General features: G+C 43.4%; 1 protein-coding gene across 1 annotated transcript in view; it reads right to left on the minus strand.

The window, feature by feature from the left end:
* METTL15 (methyltransferase like 15) overlaps positions 1–25,549 on the minus strand; it is a 226,270-nt gene that overhangs the window by 110,844 nt on the left and 89,877 nt on the right. The window contains exon 4 of the mRNA XM_043515899.1: positions 3,423–3,559. Within this exon, the coding sequence (XP_043371834.1) occupies positions 3,423–3,559 (137 nt within the window). The remainder of the gene's footprint in view (positions 1–3,422; positions 3,560–25,549) is intronic.

Consider the following 25,549-nt stretch of genomic DNA (forward strand, 5'->3'; position numbering starts at 1 on the left):
ATGATAGTATGTAGTAATGTAATCAAGACTATTTATTCAATAGGACCTCCTTCAGTGGCTAGGATGGATTCACAAGGAGGCAAAATTAAGATTACACCCCAAAATCTGGCATTTCCTAACTCAAATACTTGACTTTGCAACCTAAATTAAGTATTTTTGAAGTAGCTATTTTTTATTTAATTAACTATTTACAGTGTTAAGATCGGATTGTTGTAATCTGCTGAGACAAAGTTCCTCCTCCTTGGTGGGTCTTGCACTTATTGGCGGATTTGCTTGCCTTGGAGCTTCACAGCAACCCTCAGCTTGGCCGTTTTTCTGAATTCACAGTCCAGGTCGACTCCTCCAGTGTCTGACCAGGAGTTGGGAGGATTTGGAGGGAACCCAGGCCCACCCTCTACTCCGGGTTCCAGCCCAGGGCCCTGTGGAATGCAGCTGTCTAGAGTGCCTCCTGGAACAGCTGTGCGACAGCTACAACTCTCTGGGCTACTTCCCCATGGCCTCCTCCCAACACCTTCTTTTTTCTCACCATAGTACCTTCCTCTCGGCGTCTGATAATGCTTGTACACCTCAGTCCTCCAACAGTCCGCGTTCTCACTCTCAGCTGCTTGTAGCTCTTGCTCCCAGTTCCTCACACACACCACAAACTGAAGTGAGCTCTTTTTTAAAACCCAGATGCCCTGATTAGCCTGCCTTAATTGATTCTAGCAGCTTCTTGATTGGCTGCAGATGTTCTAATCAGCCTGTCTGTCTTAACTGTCTCCAGAAGGTTCCTGATTGTTCTGGAACCTTTCCTGTTACCTTACTCAGGGAAAAGGGACCTACTTAGCCTGGAGCTAATATATCTGCCTTCTATTAGTCTCCGGTAGCCATCTGGCCCGACCCTGTCACACTGCACTATCTGCTGTTCTCTGATCTGTCGTGGCAATTAAAATCAGAGGCATTGGGACTGCTCACTATCCCAATGTAATATCAAGAGGAAGGCTGTTAAGGGATTGTATATCTGGACTATCCTCCCCCTTGATATAATGACTGCTGAGCAGGGTCAAGCCTGGGGTAATAATGACCAGCAGTAAATAAGGAGAAGCAGATCTAATCCTTTTCTCTGTTAGACTCAGAGAAAAAACTCTCCTTCCTCTGTCTGACTTGGAGAGTTCTGCACTTCCAGAAGTCATCTTGGGCTACGAGGTGAGGGTTCAACAGCTAGGGGAACTGAAGCGGAAGCAAGAGGAGAGTTGATGGCTGTCTGAGTCATTTCTGAGGCCCCTAGCCTTTCAACAGTAAAGCAGAAGCATCTTTGCGGTTGTGGAGAATGTATAAAGAAGAGATGCCCAAGCCACCGGTCTCCTCTCCTCTAAAGGAGGATCTGTCCCTCCTCCAGTGTCCTCTCTTCTTTGGAAGAAAGATAAATCTATTACACAGGTTATACAGAGACTGTACATAAAATCTCTTTTGAAATATTGTAAAGTCTTCTAAAATGCAGGAAGTTTCCTTTCCCTGAAAAAACAGTTTTTCCAGAACAAGCTCCCAGGCACTTCAGTTTTATTTGTTTTTTATACCAACACAATTTCCACATCCTGGTCAAGTCAAAACAATAACGTTTTTAGAAATGTGCCTACTCAGCTGCACACATTTATGTGCAAGTATGCATACACACTCTGGCTGACCATGGCCAAATTGCCTTCAGTTACACCTTGTTATTTTGTTCTCATTCTCTTCTCTTTACTTTGGCCCAACGTTGAAGTGGAAGTAATGCCACATCACTACACACCACTGAAAGGTATGACAACAACCACTGGTGAGTTGCCTGGTTAATATTTTGATCTACTTTCACCACCGAACTACCACTACTCCAGGCAACACAGCATATGTCTGCTCCCTCTCAGCCCACAGTTACCCACAAAATAATGTTCTGCTGCCCCCAATATACTTCATCTGTTCTACCTATTTTGACAAACAGGCTCTGATTCTGAGAATTCCTTCTGTCTTTTGTGCTCTCCAGTTGGGTACTTGGCTTCTCAGTTTCCAATATATTTTCCAGAATCTTCCATGAACTGTGAACCATCTTGGCTCCTAATTCTCCTCCCCCATCTGCTTCTTGTTCCTTGTCTCTCACCTCTTTTTCTTTATCTATTCCTGTTTCCTCTCCACAATTCTGGCTGTTTTCACACACCCAAGTCAGTCATTGCTTCCGAGGCAAGTTCAAAGATTTGACTCCTTTTTGAAGATAATTTTAATTATCCATGTCATCTGATGAGTTCACAAATAGATACCTTTAAGTCCTATGAAACAAGGCAATAGGTCTCCTGGAACTCCAAATAGTAATGTGGTACTGATACGTGAGGCAGCATAAATATCAGGCATAAAATTGAGTGAACAGAGATAGTGTTCATGCTTCAGAATGTGATTTCACCAAATGATATCAAGAAATAAACTATGTAATTTATCCCAGTCACCTGTACTAATGTAATTATTGTAATTTGTTAGCTTTGGGATGAACATTAAGAGTTTCAGAACAAAAAAATAAAAGACGGTTGCGTTACAAGTGAGACGTGAATTGCACATATAAACTAAATTAAATTTCTATGGGAAAACACAATAAATTTTATGTGCAACAAAGGGAAAGGAAGTTGAAAGACTGCAACATTTAATCTAAAAGCGTTTTTGCCATAGATTTGAATAAGTCACCTCTTTACAAGAAAAAAAAATCAAAGAATAAAACATTTGAAATATTAGCAAAGAAATTATTAATTATTTCTTCAGAGCACTATTGTATTTCCTGTCCTTTTCTGCCTAGCAAATTAAAATCTGAGTAATACATGGGCACAGGAGTCTGTGCTAGCAGATCCTGTGACGCAAGATTGTGGCCTTGTTTACTTGATGACTACATTCTGAAGCCAGCTGCACAAGTCACAAAGTACAGCAGGAAATATAATACTGAAACTCAGTAAATTATCTTTATTTGTTTTTTATTAATCTGTCTAGTGTAAATGAGTCACAGCTAAATTAGATCATTATTTAATTAAAAACTAAACTTTTGTTAAACCAATTTCTTGTTTGTTGAAAGATTTCTTTTGTGGCAAAACTAATTTGATGTGAAATACAATTTTTTTTAAATGTCATCTTCTTGAATATCCCAAATTACACTGATCACACTCAGTTTTAAACCCTGTAGTTACTAGCTAAAGCACACAGGGCAAGTAGCAGCAGAGAAAATCCATTAAATTCAAGTAGTCTCATAAAAATGTAAGCCTTACATGCAAAAAAGTCAAAAGTGACTTAAGGTAGGTTTCTTTTTTTAATGAAACTAATATGCACATACTGTAGTACTATAACCATTTACATTTATACACAAAATATAAAGTATGGTGTTTGACGCCCCATAAATACCATAGATAAGGCAAAAAAGGCAGAATTCAACTTACGGATATGATTCTGAAAGTTGCTGAGCTATTTTATAAGCTTCTGGGTCTCTGTCTAGTGCATATATTGTAATATCAGTTACTTTCTGTAGAAGGGCTGTAGTATGACCTCCTGCTCCAAACGTCATATCAAGCATACACTGTTGAATGCAAAAGAAATAATACTGTTACTTAATAATACAAGGTAAAGAAACCTACTGTTGATTTAAGCCTTTTCTAGTTAACCTCTCTAATATGGTGTGGAAGAATAAATATTAAATCCATTTCACAAGCTTTTTAAAAAACATTTTAAAGCAATTGTCATTGAACATGCTTCAACGAAGAGAGCAGACCAATTCACATTTATTTTCTTTTGCTCAGATTGTGATTCCACATGGAGGGGAGCCTCTATGCACAAGAGGAGGTCAGTCACTTCTCTGCAACATCATATCTCTCCTTTCCCCTTCCTCCTGATTTCAAAGGAAGTTGAAGGGTCTAAGCACTACACAGGATTTACTCAGCAACTTGTATGATTGTGCTTAAAAGGAAAGATGATGGGTATGTACAAAACACCAATGGTTCACAACTTCTTTTCTGGATCCCAACTTGTGATGGGCTGGCAAATAAACTCCCTCGCAGACCTGTCCCCACACGTCACATCCTGCCACTACTAAAGCTGTCTCTTGTCTCTTTCTACTTTTCTGCATCTGCTTTTTATTCCCCTTTTCATTTTCCCCCTTTTCTAAGTATATTTTTCCTTTTTGCAGCCTGAATCTCTCTCCTTTTCTCTCATTGCACCTCTTCTTATTTCTCATTCAAAGGCTACACACTGCTTGGGTTCAGCAGCATGGCAGGTTTCCTTGCAGCTAAGCAGAGTCCTATAGAAGAAAAAGAAAATAATTGATGTTTGGACCAGTGGTCTGCAGCTTGTACTTGTACCCCTTCTACACTGAACACATGAATCATTCCAACATTAGGGGCTTCCAGAAAAACAGGAAGGAAAAGTTGGTAGCTTCAAGCAACAGCCTATCTAAAGGAGCAAATGTACAGAGACACTATAATCCAGGCACTGTCTGTCTATACACTAACATTAAGAGTCTGGGTACCAAACAAGAGGAAATGGAACTGCTCATTTATAAGCATAAATTTGATCGAATTGGTATTACTGAAACCTGGTGGGATGATTCCCACTGGAATTTTAAAATCAATGGTTATGAGCTATTTAGGAAGAATCAAGAGGGCAAAAAGAAGGGGGGAGTAGTACTCTATATAAAATGGACTAACCTGTTTCCGAGTCACTGATAACTCGGAAAAAATTATCTTGACTGCTTGTAGATCAATGCCCTAACAGATAAAGCAGAAGATGGAGTATTTAGGGTATGTTTGCACTGGCAGAGTTACACTGCCGGCAGTTACAGCACTGCTCAGAGTGCTGAAGGGAAACCACTTGTGTGCTCATGCTGTCAGCGGCCTATGAAATAGTATGTTCAGATATCACTGCAAGTGCTGCAAATATGGAGCGATGCACTCTGGGCAGCTATCCCACAGAGCATCTCTTCCTCTTCTGCCACTAAGAGTTGTGGGATGCTGGAGGGGGTCATGGGGCATTCTGGGTCCTGTCCCCATGCCCGTGATGCATTGCTTCGCATCCCAGCAATCCCATCCTGTGCATCCATCCGCATTTGGTGCCATCTTTCAACAGTTTGTGTACTGCGTGCTCTGCCTCTTTGGATCTGCACTGTTGACCAATATGCTGCTCGCTCTCACTAACACGTCACGAGCAGATGTGTAGTTATTCCTTAAACTACAAAGGCAAGAGCAGTTCAACATTGATCTCACATAGTAGCTACGACATGAGATTGCTTGTGGCATTCACGGAGGTGCTAAACCACAGTGGAACGCTGCTTTTGGGCTCACAAAACAAGCACTGAGTGGTGGGAACACATTGTCATGCACGTCTGGGATGACGAGCAGTTGCTGCAGACCTTTCAGATGCGGAAAGCCATGTTCATGGGACTGTGTGATGAGCTCACCCTAGCCCTGCGGTGCAAGGACACGAGAATGAGAGCTGCTCTGTCGCTGGAGGAGCATGTGGCGATTGCACCGTGGAAACTGGCTACTCCAGACTGCTACTGATTGGTCACTAACCAGTTCAGAGTGGGAAAGTCAACCGCTGGACTCGTGTTGACGGAAGTGTGCAGGGCCATTAATCACATCCTGCTCTGAAAGACTGATTCTGGGCAATATGCGTGACATTGTGGATAGCTATGCACAAATGAGCTTCCCTAACTCCAGAGGGGTGACAGATGGCACACATATTCCAATTCTGGCACCAGACCACCTAGCCACCGAGTACATTAATCGGAAGGGGTATTTCTCTATGGTTCTCCACGTGCTTGTGGATCACCGTGGGCATTTCACGGACATTAATGCAGGCTGGTCCGGAAAGGTGCATGACTCACGCATCTTTCAGAACACTGGCCTGTTCTGAAGTTGCAGAGACTTTCTTCCCGGACCAGAAGATCACTGTAGGGGAAGTCAAAATGCCCATTGTGATCCTGAAAGATCCTGCCTACTCCTTAACACTGGGGCTTTTGAAGGCACCTTGACAGCAGCAAGGAGGATTCAACAACAGGCTGAGCAAGCGCAGAATGACTGTTGAGAGTGCTTTTGGTTGTTTAAAGGCCCGCTGGTGCTGCCTATATGGGAGGCTGGACCTGGCCAATGCTTATGGCCACGTGCTTTCCTATGCTTATAGCCATGTGCTGTATGTGCCATAATATTTGTGAACGGAAGGGTGAAAGCTTCACTGAGGGCTGGACCACTGAGGCTCAGCAACTGGAGGCTGAATTTGAGCAGCCAGAGACCAGGGCTATTAGATGGGCACAGCGCAGGGCCATAAGTATCAGGGATGCCGTGAGGCAGCAATTTGAAGCTGAAATCCACTAATATTTGTTGCTATGCTCAGAAGTGCAGTGTTTGCAATGGTAGGAGGTAATTGTGATTGGTGCAGATGATGCACTATGAAGGTTTAAGAAAACTGCCTGTTGCTTTGTGGGGCTCTATTTGATTTCAATTAATGGAATAAAGATTGCTTTCAAACCAAAACAATTATTTTATTGAAAACAACCACCGGCGGAAAGAGACAAACAAAAAACCCATCAGCACTGTGGGGGATGGCAGAAGGGAGGATCCCAGGAGGGTTAAAAGATTTGTGTATGTCCAGGTAACATATGCAACCTTATCCTTTGGAGTACAGTGCAGTGGGTACTGCACTTTAGCAGGGCTAAACTGCAGAGGGACGGGAGTTGAGTGCAGTCGGTACTGGGTGTCCACAGGGCTGGACTGTGACGGGGCCGGAGTGGAATGCAGCAGGTACAGACTGGAGCCAGGAGGTTGATAAGAAAGTCCTCTTTAGTTCTTCATGGCCGCTCTCTAATTCTGCGCAGCCATTCAGTCGGCGATAACAAAGTGGGTGGCTAGGCTATCTGTGAAGCAAAAATGCATAATTTTACAGAAGCAGTATTCTTTGCAACACACAGACCACTGATTCAGTGATTTAAAACACCAGTCACTAACTGGCTGACACCAGGCGAGCACACACGAGCCACAAGAGCCCCAAAATAGTGAGTAACTGCAGAGGCAGGGGAAATCAGTGTTCCAGGACCATACTGTACACTCGGCACGTGGCTCTTGGGGAGAGCCAGCACTGAAGGGGAGGGGCTTATAATCATTACTGTCCCTACGTTTTCCACAGGCTGTGTTCATTATGGGAGAAATCTCACTGCAGAGGATGAGCAGAGAATCAAGGGAGGGTCTTGCGCTTCGCCAAGCTCCGATAGCTGTGACTGGCTAGCCTCCTCAGGGGTAGAGAAGAACTCCTGGCTGGCTTGCATCTCTGACCTCCGAGTCATCCTCTGCTTCTGGATCCCCCTCCACCTCCTCATCCAAGATTTCCTCCTCCTGGCTCAGTCCGCTCGACTGCCAGGCGAGCCACCGAAGTATCCACAGTGGCCTTCGCAGTGGAGGTGGAGTCCAGCTCTTTGTAGAAATGGCAGCTCTTGGTCACAGCACCAGAACAGTGGTTTGCCTCCCGCGCCTTGTGGTAGGCATTCCACAGCTCCTTCCCTTTGACCCTGCACTGCAGTTTGGCCCGGTCATGGCCCTTTCTGTCATGCTTCGTGAAATCTGTCCGTACATATTATAAATTCTATGGCTGGAGCACAGCTGGGACTGGACAGCCTCTTCTCCCCAAATGCTGATGAGGTCCAGTAGCTCAGCATTACTCCAAGCGGGGGATCACTTGGTGCATGGAGCAGGCAGGGTCACCTGGAAAGATGTGCTCAGACCACTGTACACACCACTGAGCAAACAGGAAGGGGACGTTAAAAATTCCCAAGAAATTTAAGGGGTGGGGCTCATGGTTGGTCCCCTGAGGGAAGGGCAATAGAGTTCAAACCGATGACCAGAGAGGTGAGAACAGGCATTGTAGTACACCTCCCAGAGGCCAATCATAGTGCTGTAAGTGATCAGGGTGTCTACACTGGCACTGCAGTACTGTAGCCCTGGCACAGAAAGCTGTACGTCTCTCGTTGGGTGATTTTTTTTTTTTTTTTTTTTTTTAAACAGTGCTGCAACTGTGCAGTTTCTGAGCACAAAGTGGCTTGGGTGCGTACACCTCGGGAGTTAAACCACAGAAAGCTGCTTTACTGAGCAGAAACTTGCCAGTGTAGACAAGGCCTTAGTTGATGTCTGCTACAGATCATCAACTCTCACTAGGGAACAGGATGAGTGTCCCCTTATGGGACTATCATGGGTAGGAAAAAAGTCTGTGAGAACTTGGGTGACTTCAAATTGATGACATATGCTGGACGTCTCATGCTGTTAGCACTAAAACATCCTTGGAATTTCTAAATATCATAGATGACAACCTCCTAATTCAAAAAATTGTTGCATCCAAAATGGGGCAATTCTATATTAGACCATGTCTTGACAGATAAAGAAGAACTGATCATAAAACTCAAAATTAATGGTTACTTAGGTATAAGTGATCATGACTTGATCATATTTGTAATGTGCAAACAGAACTGTCACTGGGCAGGGCTGCTCCCCAGCTCCAAGTATGAACTGCCACACCAAATCTCGTTCAAGGTTTATTTTCTTTATAGAAGCGAGTACACAAACAGAAAAACTGTCTTTTGAACTCTGTCTTTACTTTCAGGTTTCAGCTCCACCCCTGATAAGGGCCCCTGGCCACCTCTGACCAGCTCTGCTCCGTCTCTGGGAAAGAACACTCAGGCTGTCTCCCTGAGCACCAGGCTCCTTGCTCCTGGAGACCCTCCACAGAAGTTAGCTCCACTGCACCATGGCTTTCTCTTGCAGGCTCAACTAGTCTCAATCAATTCCCCTTTCCCCTGACCATTAGCAACCCTTATAGGCCCAGGTGTAGTCCAGTTCCCTTTAATTGGAGGGAGGTTACCAGTGGAGTTCCTCAGGGATCGGTTTTGGAACCAATCTTATTTAATCTTTTTATTACTGACCTTGGCACAAAAGTGGGAGTGTGCTAATAAGTTTGCAGATGATACAAAGCTGGGAGGTATTGCCAATTCGGAGAAGGATCGGGATATTATACAGGAGGATCTGGATTACCTTGTAAACTGGAGTAATAGTAATAGGATGAAATTTAATAGTGAGAAGTATAAGGTTATGCATTTAGGGATTAATAACAAGAATTTTAGTTATAAGTTGGGGACGCATCAATTAGAAGTAACGGAAGAGGAGAAGGACCTTGGAGTATTGGTTGATCATAGGATGACTATGAGCTGCCAATGTGATATGGCTGTGAAAAAAAGCTAATGCGGTTTTGGGATGCATTAGGAGAGGCATTTCCAGTAGGAATAAGGAGGTTTTAGTACCGTTATACAAGGCACTGGTGAGACCTCACCTAAAATACTGTGTGCAGTTCTGGTCTCCCATGTTTAAAAAGGATGAATTCAAACTGGAGCAGGTACAGAGAAGGGCTACTAGGATGATCCAAGGAATGGAAAACTTGTCTTATGAAAGAACTTAAGGAGCTTGGCTTGTTTAGCCTAACTAAAAGAAGGTTGAGGGGAGATATGATTGCTCTCTATAAATATATCAAAGGGATAAATACAGGAGAGGGAGAGGAATTATTTAACCTCAGCACCAATGTGGACACAAGAACAAATGGGTATAAACTGGCCATCAGGAAGTTTAGACTTGAAATCAGACGAAGGTTTTTAACCATCAGAGGAGTGAAGTTTTGGAATAGCCTTCCAAGGGAAGCATGGGGGCAAAAGATCTATCTGGTTTTAAGATTCTACTTGATAAGTTTATGGAGGAGATGGTATGATGGGATAATGGGATTTTGGTAAGTAATCGATCTTTAAATATTCAGGGTAAATAGGACTAATCCCCTGAGATGGGATATTAGATGGATCTGAGTTACCCAGGAAAGAATTTTCTGTAGTATCTGGCTGGTGAATCTTGACCATATGCTCAGGGTTTAGCTGATTGCCATATTTGGGGTCGGGAAGGAATTTTCCTCCAGGGCAGATTGGAGAGGCCCTGGAGGTTTTTCGCCTTCCTCTGTAGCATGGGGCATGGTTGACTTGAGGGAGGCTTCTCTGCTCCTTGAAGTCTTTGAACCATGATTTAAGGACTTCAATAGCTCAGACATGGGTGAGGTTTTTCATAGGAGTGGGTGGGTGAGATTCTGTGGCCTGCGCTGTGCAAGAGGTCGGACTAGATGATCAGAATGGTCCCTTCTGACCTTAGTATCTATGAATCTATAATTATTTGGACTGGACTCACCTGCTCTGGTCCAGGGGAGATTAGCCTCATCTATCCACAGGGATCAGACACCCTGTGACAAGAATAAAGTCCAGACCAGTGATATATATACTTGACACTTTTAAAAGGTCAAACTGCCTGTATGAAATTTCATAGACTATTAAAGAAAACTGTAGAAGTTGAGAGGCGAGATCAGTTGCTGGTGCAAATGGCCAACGTAAATCAAAGATGATATACAAACAGTTCCACTAGATTCGAGTAATAGCATTGACAAATGCTACAACCACACTCCTTAATGTTGCTCCTTTAATCTTGTGAATGACCAGCAGAATCAAGAAAATAGGAGCACTTAAAAACAAAAGGACAAATGCTTTATTTTATATTATCCCATTAACATACAATAATAAAAACAGCTTTGCCACACAGCAACGGAACAAACAAACAGGATTAAAAGGCAGACTTCTGTGATATAATATATATGCACAACTCACCTGAGACTTCACCTCATGGGACCTGGCCCTTATTTTGTTTTTTAAAAACTTGAAGGAAATCTACATTTTGAATTGCCAAAAATAGAATGTTTACACGCAAGGGACATAATATGAAAAAAGTCAGCACCAAATGGAGGAAGTGATATACATAGAGCATTGGAATGACCTAGGATACACAGGAACATACGAGCCATGGAAGATCTTTACAGATTGTCGATGAAACACTAAAAATCAATATGCTGATGAACTGTCAATCAATTGAGCTTGGATAAAATGGGTGAAATAAGATAAAAATGTCTAGCTAGTCTGTGTAATAATTCTTACAGACTATTTCTAGCCATTCAAATTCATGAAGATGAACATAATTAACTTCAAAATTTTCTCCCCCATTTAAAATTACTGGCCTAAATAAGACACATCATAGGATTTTTTTTTATTTTATTTTTTTAAACAGTCATGGATAGGTAGCTGAGCATCCAAATTTAGGCTTTGTTTAAAAAAATTCTTTAAAACTTAGTAAGAAATTTTGTTGTGTTTTTATTTCAAATAAAAGGAGATTAATTGGATTCATAGAATCATAGAATTATAGGGTTAGAAGGGACCTCAAGGATCATCTAGTCTAACCTTGGGCTAAACTGCAGGATTTGTTTGGACTAAACCAATCAAGACAGAGGCTATCCAGCCTCTTTTTGAAAACCTCCAATGAAGGAGCTTCCACAACCTCCCTAGGCAGTCTGTTCTATTGTCCTAGACTTCTTACAGCTAAGAAGTTTTTCCAGAGATTTAATCTAAATCTGCTATGCTGTAATTTGAACCCATTGCCTCTTGTCCTGCCCTCTGTGGCAAGAGAGAACAACTTTTCTCCATTTTTTTTTATAGCAGCCCTGCAAGTATTTGAAGACTGCTGTCATGTCCCCCCTTAATCTCTTCTTTTCTAAACTAAACATACCCAGTTCCTTCAGCCATTGCTCATATGGCTTGGAGTTCCATCCCTTTGGTCATCTTTGTAGTTTGCCTCTGGATCCTTTCCAGTTTCTCTACATCCTTTCTATATATTTGTGACTAAGATTTGACACTGTACTCCAGCTGAGGCCTAACCAGGGCCAAATAGCATGGTACTATCCCCTTCCATGATTTGCAAGCTACACCTCTGTTAATGCAAGCTAATACTGCATTTGCTTTTTTTGCCACAGCATCGCATTGTTGATTCATGTTGAGGTTGTGATCCACCACAATTCCCAGATCCTTTTCAGCAGTGCTGGCTTCACCAGCCAAGCCAGTTACCCGTCTGTATTTATGCATTTGGCTTTTCTTCCCTAAGTGTAGCACCTTAGATTTGTCTTTGTTGAATTTCATGTTGTTGTCTGTAGCCCAGTTCTCCAGTTTATCAAGATCCCAATTATGTAGCCACTTAATGGTAGTTCTGCTGAGCCTGCATTTCTCCAGCTTATCAAAATATCATGGGTAACTGTGTCAAAAGCCTTGCTGAAGTCATATTATGTCTACCACATTCTCCCTATCCTCCAAACCAGATAGCCTGTTAAAGAAGGAAATCAAGCTGGTTTGACATGATTTGTTCTTAGTAAATCCATGTTGGCTGCTGGTGATTACCCCATATCCTCTAGCTATTAGCAAATTGGATGTATTATTGCCAATAGGAGTTTGCCTGGGAACTATCCGAGAGGAGCTATGGGAGTGCGACTGAGGTAGGTGCTGCACTGGGGGGCTGTGCTGTGAGATGAATATCTGAGCCTCTGTCTGCTGTGACCTTTTGTTTGACTAGTGTTTGACTGGTGCTAGTTGCAGGGTCTGTTTGACCAAATGTTTGTTTGTTTAAAAAGTGTGAATTGGGAGTGCTTTGTTCCAGGTGGGCCTTGAGTGACTGACTGAAATGTGACCCAGGAGAGGTTTTGAGCTGGGGGAAACTGCTTAGGGTATGTCTACACTGCTCACGTTATAGCACTGCTGCTGCAGTGCTGTGACATGGGCAGTGTACACACGCTTTATCGCTGGGGGAGAACTCTCCCAATGATAAAAAAAACCCTCACTCTGAACGAGTGGTGGTAGCTTTATTGCTGGGAGTGCGGCTCCCAGTGACAAAGCACTTTCTCTACCGTCGCTTTTCAGCTCTAAAATTTCATTGCTCGGGGGGGGAGGGGGGAGTTCCACATCCCTGAATAAGTAAAGTTTTAGCACTGAAAGCGGCAGTATAGACACAGCCTTAGAGCCAGCAACCTTATAAAAAGTCAGACAGTTATGAACCTAGGGAGCAGGGAACAGAAGAGAAGCAAACAGATGGACTTTGCCTGGGAACTAACCAAGAGGAGCTACGGTGAATCAAACATCCCTATCGCATTTGCTACTCACACTCTGCAGCACTCTCCTAATGTATGGGACCCATACAGCCACATGAAATAATTAATGGTAAATTGGATACTATGATTTATGTTCTACCCTAACAAGGGGATATTCAATTAACTTGAAGGGCAGCAAATATGTGACTGAAAATAAAAACATTTTATAAAACCATGTACAACAAGGCGTTTGTGGAACTCAGTGGCATAACCCGTCGAGTCCAAGAGTTTAGTTGAATTAAATAAAAAGACATTTACATGAATAATAAAAATATCCACAGTTATGTATGAGAGAGAGTATTCTCTCTAACATAACTGTGGATATATATATAAAAAACACCATGTTTTAGAGCATACGCAACCACTAACTGACAGAGGGTTAGGAAAAATGTTCTCTAGTGTACAAGTTATTTCATAGGGCCTAATTAGATCCTAATTGGCCAATACAGCATTTCTTGCACCATCTTCTGAACAATCTAATACTCGTTATGTAGGAAACTGGAGTACACAGTCTAAAATGATATTACTATTGCTAAAAGAAATGACAAAAAACAGAAGTGAACAATGCTAATTTTTTTATTTGTCTAAATTTAGTTTTGCAAATAGCAAAAATTAAATTTGACAGCTTAATGATGAAAAGTAAAATTGATGTTTTAAAGTATTAAGAGCAGGTTAGACAAACACCTGTCTGGGTGGCCTACATAATATTTAGTTCTGCCATGAATGCAGGGAACTGGACTAGATGACCTCTCAAGGTCCCTTCCAGATCTATGATTCTAATAACCTATTGATCAGTCTCAACTCCCCACAGAAAAATATGAAGGAACTATGTGAGAATAAACTAACAGTGTTTTCTGTTCCCTACATAGGATTAATGTGCATAGGAAACAACATGATGATAATCATCTTCAGATTAAAGGTTTAGATTAAGATATTTTGCAAGAATTTGAAAGAATTTCCTAGCACCGCCTGAATCACTTCTGAAGTAAACATTAGCTTTAAAAAGCCAGCATACAGGAAGAGCCCGTGGTACAAACAAGCACTCTTATGATGCTAGAAATAGAATTATACTCTCCAAGTTTTTTTAAAAAAATATTGCAATAGGGCAATATTCAGTCTTACAATATTGGCAGGGACAGTCCAAATGGCCACAAGTAGTTCTATAACCAAGTCAAAGCACACTTTAGTTCACATCTCCTTCACAATATTTGCAGCTGCAATTTTATTCCACTTAAGTCACAAGAAACCTTCACATGCGGTTTAAAAAAAAAAAAAAAAAGGGTTAACTCCACTGTGTTTGTTTCCAGGTATGATTTCTTCTCCAGATGCCTCTTTCTCTTAACTGAGTTTTGATTTTTGGAATTTTAATACACAGATGTTGATCCTTAATCTTTTCTCCAATCATCTTAACACGTACTTAATTCTGACCAGATGTTTAGTATAATTTAATCTGGGAGGAACAGTAGAAAGGTCAGTTGCTGAAGTCACACGGACCATCAAACATCCAGATAATATGGCAACATTTAAATGCTCACTTTTTAAACTAAATTCTGTAGATCTGATGTTTCACTGAGGTCTACTAGACTGGCTTTGAGCAAATGTGTGTCAAACATACCTTTTCCCTCTTCCCTCCACAAGTTCACTTGTGTTGAACTTAGTTGTTCCGATAGGATGAAATGTGTCAACAAGGCTCAACGCATATTTCAACAAAAGTTTAGTCAAACCTTTGGTGAATTGACTATTAATGAGCTATACTATAAATTACATATATAAGTTCATACAAAATATCAGTTGTGCAAAGATAAAATAAAACAATGAGGATGAGCTTGTGGTTAGTGCATACAATTTAGATTTGGCACTCTGATACCACAGTAACAGGTTGCCAAAGGGGCTTTATTGTTCTTACTCATTTGTATTGTGGTAACATGAAAAACTGAACTTACACTCTAAAAAACAATAGGGAATTGTTACTGTGATCCTCCAACCAGGTGCACTATAAGCCACTTCCGTTTAAAGTACATTTTGGCTCAGAGTTTCAAACACAAAGTGCACAGTTTTCACATACAATCCCTGAATTGTACAGGCAAAAAATCTGTTAAGCGTGCACTAGTAACGAGTCACTCACAAATTTGGGTGAACTACTCAGAAACACGGGTTTGAAAATCTGGCCCCGAAAACAAATTATCACCGTAACGTATCAAGCAAAATATTTTTTTTTATTATTAACAAAACTTTTGGAGCATTAATCAGAGTTCAAGTTAAATTACAATAGTACAGTATTTCACAATATACTATTTACGGCCTCCATTCATGTCTAGAGTAGAGAAAAATTCACTTACATACTTTTCCTCCACTTTCTCTCTAACCCAGTGGTCCTCAAACATATTTGATCGGACTCCCCTTCTTTGTCTCTGTAGCTGTTTATGCCCCCTTCCTCCCCAGCACATATACTGCCACCCAGCTCTGAAGACAGCACCACACCAGCAGCAGCACAAAAGTAAGGGTGGCAATGTGAGAAGTGATATTTGTTAATATCACTTTTCAGAGCCAACTTAGTGCCTCATTGACACCCATACTTCTGTGCTGCTGCCACTACCCCGGGGCTGACAGAGTTTTGCTGCCTCCTGGTGAGGGATTGTTGGAGGGATGGGGCGGAGCAGAGGCAGGCTCCAGCTGTCCGCTTTATTCTCACCTCTCAGGTTTGCATGGTACTTCTGCACGAGCCCCAGCTATCAAAGGCTGACAGCCAGAGCTCTTTAAAAGAAAAGAAAAGAAAAGAAAAGAAAAGAAAAGAAAAACACACAGCTTGCACCTGCCTTGACTCATTCCCGTGCCTTCCCTGGCAGGCCCGCCCCATATTTTGAGAACCGTTGCTCTAACCTGATTCTTTCTAATCAAATACAACTAAATGACATTCTATCCCCGTGGTCCTATAAATACCAGAAAAGATAACAACATGAAATCTTCACATCTGTAGTTAAGGTAGTTAAGACTTCCCCTTAGGAATTTTATGTTCAGTTTGTGATTGTACAGTTTAGAAAATATTCAGCTCTTTCATGATACATGGATGGCGGCAAATAGAAACTTTATGACATTCTCTCTAATACAGTTATACAGCTACAAAAGCTCCATTTCCTTAATTTTGTATACAAGATTATTTTCTACTGAAAAGAAATTGTATGATAAATATCTTACGACATATCATATCATTGTGGTTTAAACTACTGTGTAATTCTCCTTACCACAACATTCAGCTTTCAGCAGAATTTACTCCTCTACACCTCTCACAGCTTTGTAATTAGTTTTCTTCTAATTTTTAACAAAATGAAATTTGAAAAAATGTGATAACAAAATATTGAATTATTTTAAGCCCTGCAGCACTGTTTCAGCCCAAGAGTCACATACTGAAACTACAATATTAAAACTGATCTTGAAAATTCTGCACAAAACAAGCTTTTCATTCTCACTGTTATGGATGTGTGTGTTTTCTTTTAAAAAGAATGCAGTGTGCTGCTTTTGTGAGATTCAGAACTGCATCTAATAAATATATTTTCTGTTATACTCATCAATTCTTTCAAATAACCATGGCCATACTTACTTTTTTGTAATATTAATTTTCTCCCTCTGCTTCAACCTTAAAGACACTTTCAAAGGACAGCCTGACATCAGCAAAGGGGCTACAACATATTCAAGAAATGCTGAGCTGAAACTTGCTACATCATATATTATGCAAAATTAGAACATTTTTACAAACTTTATGAAGCTCATACAAATAAAGCGAAGAATGAAGGCAATAACCAAAAGACCTACAGTCTAATAGGGCAGTAGGAGAACAGGTCGATCTCAGAGATGCCCCACTATACTAAACATAACAATGTAAAAGCAACATAAAAATACAATATAAACCTAACTATTTATTATGCTAGTTGTAGCATGCTAACCACAAACTATTCAAATGTAGCAGAAAACAGCACTTCATACATTCTTTGTAAATAAAGAGATTTGCTTCAAAGAAATACCGGACTATACTTAATTTAACCAAGACCATGTCACTACTATAGGTGAAACCCATTCCGAGGCGTCGATCTCTTCAATAATGTCCTTTTGAACAAGTTTTCTAAGTTCCTCTGAAACAGCTTCCCTGACTGAAAATGGTAAGCACCGTAACTTCTGTCGTACAGGCATCATGTTATTCCGCATTTTAACTTTATGCAGAAACCCATAAGCACAGCCGAGATTCTCCTCAACCTGGTGTTGGGTCCTAGCCGAAACTGGTGTGTGTACTGCAAGAGTACTTTGCTGAGGAAGAGCAATTCTTCTATTAACTACCCTGAGATTTAAAGCAGACAATAAATCTCTGCCAACGAAGCAGGCACTCACCTTCCAAAGTCCACAGATCAGAAAAAAATGCCAGAAAAAATGCATTATCCTCTTTAATTAGGAAAGACTTGCAATAATAATTAATGCATTTTTTCCTCCTTTTAATAGGATTAAAAAGGAAACAGAAGACCAAAAAAAAAATCCCCACAAAGGAAATAGTTCAATAGACTTAGATAAGAAAAAATAAATCATGATTATTCAGCATCCAAACCAGTGTAAACTTTCAGATTTTTTGTCAAAAGCAGAGAAAATACCTAGCACCTTTCCATGAAGTTAAAAAAAAAAAAGGTCCCTTTGACACAATTAAGATATCAAATGTCAAGATAACAATTTATTTTGACATACTGTTATTCTGGATACCCTGACAAAAACAAAAATTCACAAGAAATTATTTGTTTTAGAACAATGACATATTTGTCCACTGGTAAGACAGACCACTGTATCATTGGTGTGTTCCAAATCAATCAAGATTAGATCACACAGTTCTCTAAGGTTTTACCAATCTTTCCTGCTGAATAGGATGACAAGAAGATATTTGTCATAATAATGCCTTTTCTACATCTGAAATGAATCACAGTGTATGCCTGTAAATACAGAGGGTTAGTCTACTACTCTGCTTGTGTTTCTGAACCTGCTTGCCTGCTAGTACTACCAAACTACTTGATTTATCATCTCATTGCCAGGCACCTCTAGTAGCTGTCTACTAAGTACATTTTCTTGTTTTATTTGTACCCATTTCATAGGTTTATATAAAAAAAAATCCCCAGAAACAAAAAAGCTGCATCACAAACAAAACAATGTCGCAATAAATTTATTTTTTCCTTCATTTTATCAAAGCCTTGGTGTTACTATGATGACTCATTCTGCCAAAACTCTGCAAACATTTTAGTCTTGCTCTCTAAATTTCTCTCCTATTCACAGCAGAAATTGCTTATTGTCACAACTCAACTTGTTTTTTCACTTTTCTTTATTTTTAACATATTGACTTTAAATACATTAAAATTAAAGTATTAAAGGATTCAACCTCTCTTGTGACTAATTGTGCTCAGATAACTATGATTTGCTCTGACTTTCTGCTGTAGTATACTGCCATGGATATTTGATATGCTTGTAGTCACAACGACATATATAGTACAAATGGTCAGAGGTGATACTATTTGGCTGGTCCCGAAAAGCTGGACTGACAAACAGATTTCTTATATTTTTTACACACACACACACACACACACACACACACACACACACACACACACACACCACACACCACACACCACACCACACACACACACACACACACACACAAAATCTGTTCCATTAAAAAGACTTTTCTACCATAAGAATTCTTCCCCCCCAGCACACTTACAATATTTTTACTATAATTACTTTCTGTAAATAGTTTTCATCACTAACACTCCATGCACATTAACAGACTTTTAACAGAGCTAAACAGCAGTTACTGGCAAAACCAGTTCTAGATACAGTCTGTCTACACGCAGCCTGGTAAACCCCGAGAGAGGCCTAGGCTGGAATAATGGTTCCCAGCCTGAAATTGGTTCAGAACCCTTCATTTTTGCACAGTGTAGACAGTCTCTCATAACAACATTCATGTAACTGATATGTCCAGTCCTCCTTTCTCCCAGTTCTTTATGTGATATGATAACCCAGAGTGCATTGTCTCACAAGCTGCTGGTGCATACACAGCCTCCAGGCACTTTATACCCTGCAGAGGCAATATGAGTCAGGTGCCCAGATTTTGACACAATGGAAAAAAACACAATTAGGCAGTATGGCAAGTGCAGACGCACACAGAGGAACATACAAAGAGATTTGCAATGGCAGGAAAAACTGCCGTGTGGACAAAAACTGAACCAAATTGTTTGTAATGGATTAAGCTGACTGTGCTTCTGCTAGTTACATAATATATTATAGATGGTCATCATAATTCTAGCAAAGAAAAGGTGGATGAAGTAATATCTTGTATTGCACCAGCTTCTGTTAGTGAAAGAGACATCTTACAAAGAGCTGTTCTTCAGGTCAGGGAGGTGAACTCTGTCACAGCTAAACAGAAGTTGGAACGGATAAGGGGTTAACACATGATGCAAGACTCCACTATTCAAGGTAAAGTAGGCATTTAACATCTCTACAGTCGTAGGGACTAAGAAGGTTAGTCGCTTACATATTGTTGTACTGTTGTATAGAAGAATAATGGTTCTTCGAGATGTGTGTCCCTATGGTTACTCCACTGTAGGTGCTTGCGTTCTTGTGCTGCTGACTGGAGAACTTCGGTAGTAGTGTCTGTTAGGCCCACACATGAGCTCTCTCCCCTCGAGCTGCACTACGTGGCTAGCCAGCGCCCAAGGGCTAACTTCCCTCAGTTCCTTCTCTAACGCAGAGTCATTAACAAGAACTCTGAAGTAGAGGGGAAGAGGGTGGTTTGTGGAGCATCCATAGGGGGACATGTCTCTAAGAACCATCGTTACTGAACTATTTTTTCTTTTACGAGTAGTGTCCCTCTGGGTGGTCCACTGTAGGTGACTCCCGAGCAGTACCCCTTCTGGAATGCCAGGACTTTGGAGTCCGGTCTGTTACAGATGGCATCAGAGACAGAGTTCCCAGTGATCGGATAGTCTTTTCCGAAAGTTTGAACTGTCGCTCATTACAACAATCTGTAACCCACCTATCCTCTTTTGTCCTACGACTATAGGGTGTTGACTGCCCACTTCATCTTGAATGGTCTCTTGCAATGTGTTAACTTCCTATCTGTTCACTTTATATTTAGCAGTGACACTCCTAAGTACCTTTTCTAGACCTGAAGAAGAGTTCAGTGTAGCTCAAAAGCTTGTCTTTTTCACCAACAGAAGCTGGTCCAATAAAGGCTTGTCTACACTGGCAAATTTTGTCGATGAAACTAATGTCAACAAGGAAAAATTGACAAAAGCAAAGTCGCCATAGCATGTATACATTTGCTCCCTCTGTCGACAGTTGTGTCCACATTTGGGGCACCGTTGTCGACAGCAAGAGCAATGGACTGTGGGTATATATCCCATAGTGCCTGGTGACACCATCCATCGCTAGGTCTTGTGGGAATGCGGAAATGGAGCACGATGCATCCTGGGACATACAAAATGTACCGTCATGCACCGCTTTGTCCCAGCCCTCCTATGGTTTCTGGCTTCCTTTTGTGCCGTTTTTCCTACTGTCAGTCTTTTGTAGTGCGCGCCAGCATCTGCAGTGAGAGGGGATGGATCCCGCACTTCTCTCCTATGCACTTTTAACTGTCGTGAGGAATTCACGCATGGCAGCACAGTTACTCGCAAAGTTACTGGCAGAGAATGAATCGCAAGCGCCCTAGTGTGATATGGGCAGCAGCAACTTATCAGTGCTTTGTGCATTCACAGAGCAGCTGCATACGATAATCCGTCGCTTTTGGGCTAGGGAAACAAGCATTGATTGGTGGGATCACATTGTCATGCAGGTGTGGGATGAAGACCAGTGGGTATAGAACTTTAGGATTCATAAAGCAACCTTCCTGGAGCTATGTGCTGAGCTGTCCCCCGACCTGCATTGCAAGGACACCAGATTGAGAGCTGCCCTTTCAGTAGAGAGGTGTATTGCAATCGCTGTGTGGAAGCTGGCGAATCCAGACTGCTACCCATCAGTTGCAAATGAATTTGGAGTAGGAAAGTCCACTGTTGTGGCTGTTTTACTCCAAGTGTGCAGGGCAATAAATCGCATCCTGTTGCGGAGAACTGTGACTCTGGGAAATGTCCATGAAAAAGTGGATGGCTTTGCAGAGATGGGTTTCCCTAACTGTGGCGGGGCGACTGATGGCACACACATTCCAAATTTAGCACCACACCACCTTGCCTCTGAATAAGGGATTTGGAGCAATCAAATTTCTGAATTGCACCAATAGTGACTGCTCCAGCTCTGCTCTGACTCCGCTCCGCGCTCTGACTCAAATTAATTTTTAACTGAATAAAAAAGTGCATACTGTAATTTTGAAAAAACATTTCTGTTCAGATTTTTAAAACAATTCAAATGTCATCAACAATGATACAAACTAGAATCATTCATAATTCATTCTGTAAAAAATTATTGCAGCAATCCAGTCATCCTTCATACCCTGCCCCAAATCATTTAAAATTAACTTTAAAGATGAAAACAGTCGCTCTACATGAGCTTGATTTGTTGGCATGCTCGAAGCAATTCTACAGGCAGCCTGAATGTGGTTTGAGTAGCTGTGAAGGCCTCAAAAATGGACTAAACTTTTAGCCTACCACTAGGCTCCATCGCCTCACAATCTTCCTGAAAATTTCTCTGAATTAATGCTTCATTACAATTATGAATCGCAGAAACTCGCCGGCGTCTTTCTTGTTTATCCAATTTCTTTTCAAAGGAGTCATCTTCTGAAGAATTGGTGCTTGAATTATCTCCATTTCCCTATGATGGACGCTCAAACAAGTTCAGAGTGGAGACAGAAGTTTGAGAACAGCCTCCTATTTCTAAAGGATGTGAACTTTCCAAAAAAAAAAAAACAAAAAAAAAACGGTTACTTACTTTCTTGTAACTGTTGTTCTTCGAGATGTGTTGTTCACGACCATTCCACATTAGGTGTGCGTGTGCCATGTGCTCAAGCGTTGGAAACTTTTTCCCTTAGTGGTTCCCAACGGACCGGCAGGCCCGCCGAGTGGCGCCACTGTGCTGTGCATATATACCCCTGGCGGCCCGACCCCCTCCAGTTCCTTCTTGCCGGTGAGTCCGACAGAGTGGTAGGGGGAATGGACATGAACAACACATCTCTAAGAACAACAGTTACGAGAAAGTAAGTAACTGTTTTTTCTTCTTTGAGTGCTTGTTCAAGTCCATTCCACATTAGGTGAATTACAAGCTTACCACTGGAGGAGGGTAGGTGTCACGGAACAACTGCCACGTCCTCTCTGACCTACTGGTTGACCGCACAGTGGGTCGTGAAGGTATGCACTGAGAACCAGGGGGCTGCTCTACAGATCTCCTGAATCGGGATCTGAGCCAGCAACGCTGAGAAAGTCGCTTGCGCCCTGGTCGAGTGGGCCCTGACCACCGGGGCCGGAACACCTGCGAGCTAATAGCACACCCGGATGCAGCTTGTAATCCAAGACAAAATCCGCTGTGCCGACACTGGGAGGCCTTTTATCCTCTCGGCTACAGCCACAAACAGCTGCGTGGATTTGCGCTCCAAATAGAACTCCAGCGCTCGATGCACATCCAGGGTGTGCAAGCTGCGGTGACTCGGGTCAGTATGGGGTTTCGGGAAGAACACTGGCAGACAAATGTCCTGGCCCAGATGGAATTGGGAGACCACCACCAGAGCTGCACCTTGTCCTTGTGAAATACTGCATATGGTGGCTCAGAGATGAGGGCCCTCAGTTCGGACACCGATTCTGGCCGAGGTAATGGCAACCAGAAATGCCACCTTCCAAGAAAGGTGGAGGAGAGAACAGGTAGTGAGGGGCTTGAAAGGGGGTCCCATGAGTTTAGAAAGGACCAGGTTAAGGTTCCATGGAGGGACTGGGAGGCGGGAGTACGAGAACCCCTCTCCAACCGCTTAAGGAACCGTCCCACCATTGGGTGGGAAAACACCGAGCCCCCCGAGAACCCTGGATGGAAGGTGGAGATGGCCACCAGGTGCACTCTGAGTGAGGACGGGGCTAGCCCTTGCTGCTTGAGGTGCAGGAGGTACTCCAGAATGGCCTGCACCGGGGCCTGGCCTGGCCGCACCTATCGGGGTTCACACCAACAGGAGAATCTTTTCCACTTGGCCATATAGGCTGCCCTGGTAGAGGGCTTTCTACTGCCAAGCAGAATCTGCTGCACAGGAAGGGAGCATTGGGTCTCCAGGGTATTTAGCCACAGAGACTCCACGCCGTCAGTTGCAGCAACTGCAGGACGGGGTGGAGAAGCTGCCCGCTATCCAGTGTAATGAGGTCCTGGTGTAGGAGCAGGACTACTGGGGCCTCCACCGACAGCTCTAGGAGCGATGTGTACCAGTGTTGGCGGGCCCAGGCTGGGGCGATGAGGATCACCGCCACCCTGTCCCTGCGCACCTTGAGCAGGACCTTGTGTACCAAGGGGAGCGGGGGGAAGGCATATATCAAGTCCCCTCTCCACGGGATCGCAAACACGTCCGCAAGTGAGCCGGGGCTGTGGCCCTGAAATGAGCAGAACTGCGGGCACTGGGCATTGGCTCTGGTGGCAAATAGATCTACCAGGGGAAACCCCCACCTGCGGAAGAGCGAAAGTACGATATCCACCGAGTGTCCACTCATGCATTCGGTACAACCTGCTGAGGGAGTCCGCCAGCTCGTTTCATACCCCTGGCAGATGGGAGGCCTCGAGGTGAATTGCATGGGCTATGCAATGGTCCCAGAGGAGGAGAGCCTCACGAAAGAGTGGTGAGAAACGAGCCCCGACCTCCTTGTTTATATAAAACATGGCAGTAGTGTTGTCTGTCAGAACTGTAACGCTGTGACCACTCAGAGTGGTGTGAAACGTCTGGCAGGCGAGACTAACCATCCTGAGCTCCTTCACGTTGCTATGGAGCGACCGCTCTGCTCTGGACCGCAACCCCTGCATCATGAGGTTCCCCCAGGTGAGCCCCCCATCCATGGTCTGATGTGTCCGTCACCAGCATCAGGTCCGGTTGTGGGGCGGCAAAGGGGATGCCTGCGCAAACCACAGACTGGGACTGCCATCACAGCAGGGAGTCCAGCACATCCCTTGGGGCTGTCACTACCGAGTCCAGGGGGTCCCTGCCTGGGTGATAAACCCGAGCGAGCCACGCCTGCAGAGTCCTGAGTCTCAGTCTGGCATGCCTGATCACGTGAATACATGCTGCCATATGGCCCAGCAGCCGCAGGAAGCACCTGGTTGTTGTCATTGGAAACTGGCGCAGGGAGGCCACTGCTTGTTGGATAGCCTGGAATAGGGATACTGGAAGGCTTGCCCTGGCCTGCACCGCATCCAGGACTGCCCCTATGAATTCCACTCTCTGCGTGGGTACAAGTGTAGACTTGGGGACGTTGACCAGGAGCCCCAGTTCACGGAACAATCTCAGGGCCACCTCCACATGGCCCCGCACTTCCGCCTCAGATCGGCCCACCAGGAGTCAGTCGTCAAGGTACGGGTGCACCCGGATTCTCTGCCTCCGTAAGAAGGCCGCCACCACCACCACACACTTCATGAACACCCTTGGGGCAGCGGCTAGACCGAACGGGAGAACCCGCAAACTGGTAATGTTCTCGGCCCCCGGTGAAGCGTAGGAACCATCCATGTGCTGGGAAAATGGCGATATGAAAGTACACATCCTTCATGTCAAGGGCAGTGTACCAGTCCCCTAGATCCAGGGAAGGGATGATGGTGTCCAGAGAGAGACCATGCGGAACCGGGCCTTGACCAGGAACTTGTTGAGCCTGCGCAGGTCTAGGATGCGGCAAAGACTCCCTTTCGCCTTGGGGATGAGGAAGTAGGAGTAGAACTCTTTTCTACTTAGGCTGTGTGACACAGCCTCTACCACCCCCGCCTCTAGCAGAGACCCGACTTCCTCCTCTAGGAAATGCTCATGAGAGAGGTCCCTGAGGAGGGACGGGGAAGGGGAGTGGGAGGCAAACTGCAGCGAGTACCTGTTCCGCATCGTGCGTAAGACCCAACAGTCTGACATAATGGTGGACCACACACGGGAGAAACGGGACAGGCAGTTCAGGAAACAAAGAGACGGATCCGGTGACTAGTCTGGTATACTGTCCTCGAGAACACCTTCAAAAGCCTGGCTTAGTGCCCGGCTGGGGTTTGTGCTGGCCTTGGTTCTGGCCCGGCGCATTTAGTGTTATTGCACGGTCACCTGTTATCCCTGCCTCGCCTACAGTAAGGCTCATGCCTATGGCGAGGCTGGTACTGGCGTTGAGAGGGAGGCTGCAGCTTAATGGGCTTCCTCTGGTTCCCCGGGATGTGTATACCCAGCGACTTGAGCGTAGCTCACGAGTCCTTGAGGCTATGCAGCCTCGCGTCTGTCTGGTGCGAGAAGAGCCCGGACTCTTTAAATATCCTGGAGTATATTCTGGACCTCGGGCGGCAG

The sequence above is a fragment of the Dermochelys coriacea genome, chromosome 6 (assembly GCF_009764565.3).
Source record: "Dermochelys coriacea isolate rDerCor1 chromosome 6, rDerCor1.pri.v4, whole genome shotgun sequence".
NCBI classification, from domain to species: Eukaryota; Metazoa; Chordata; order Testudines; family Dermochelyidae; genus Dermochelys; species Dermochelys coriacea.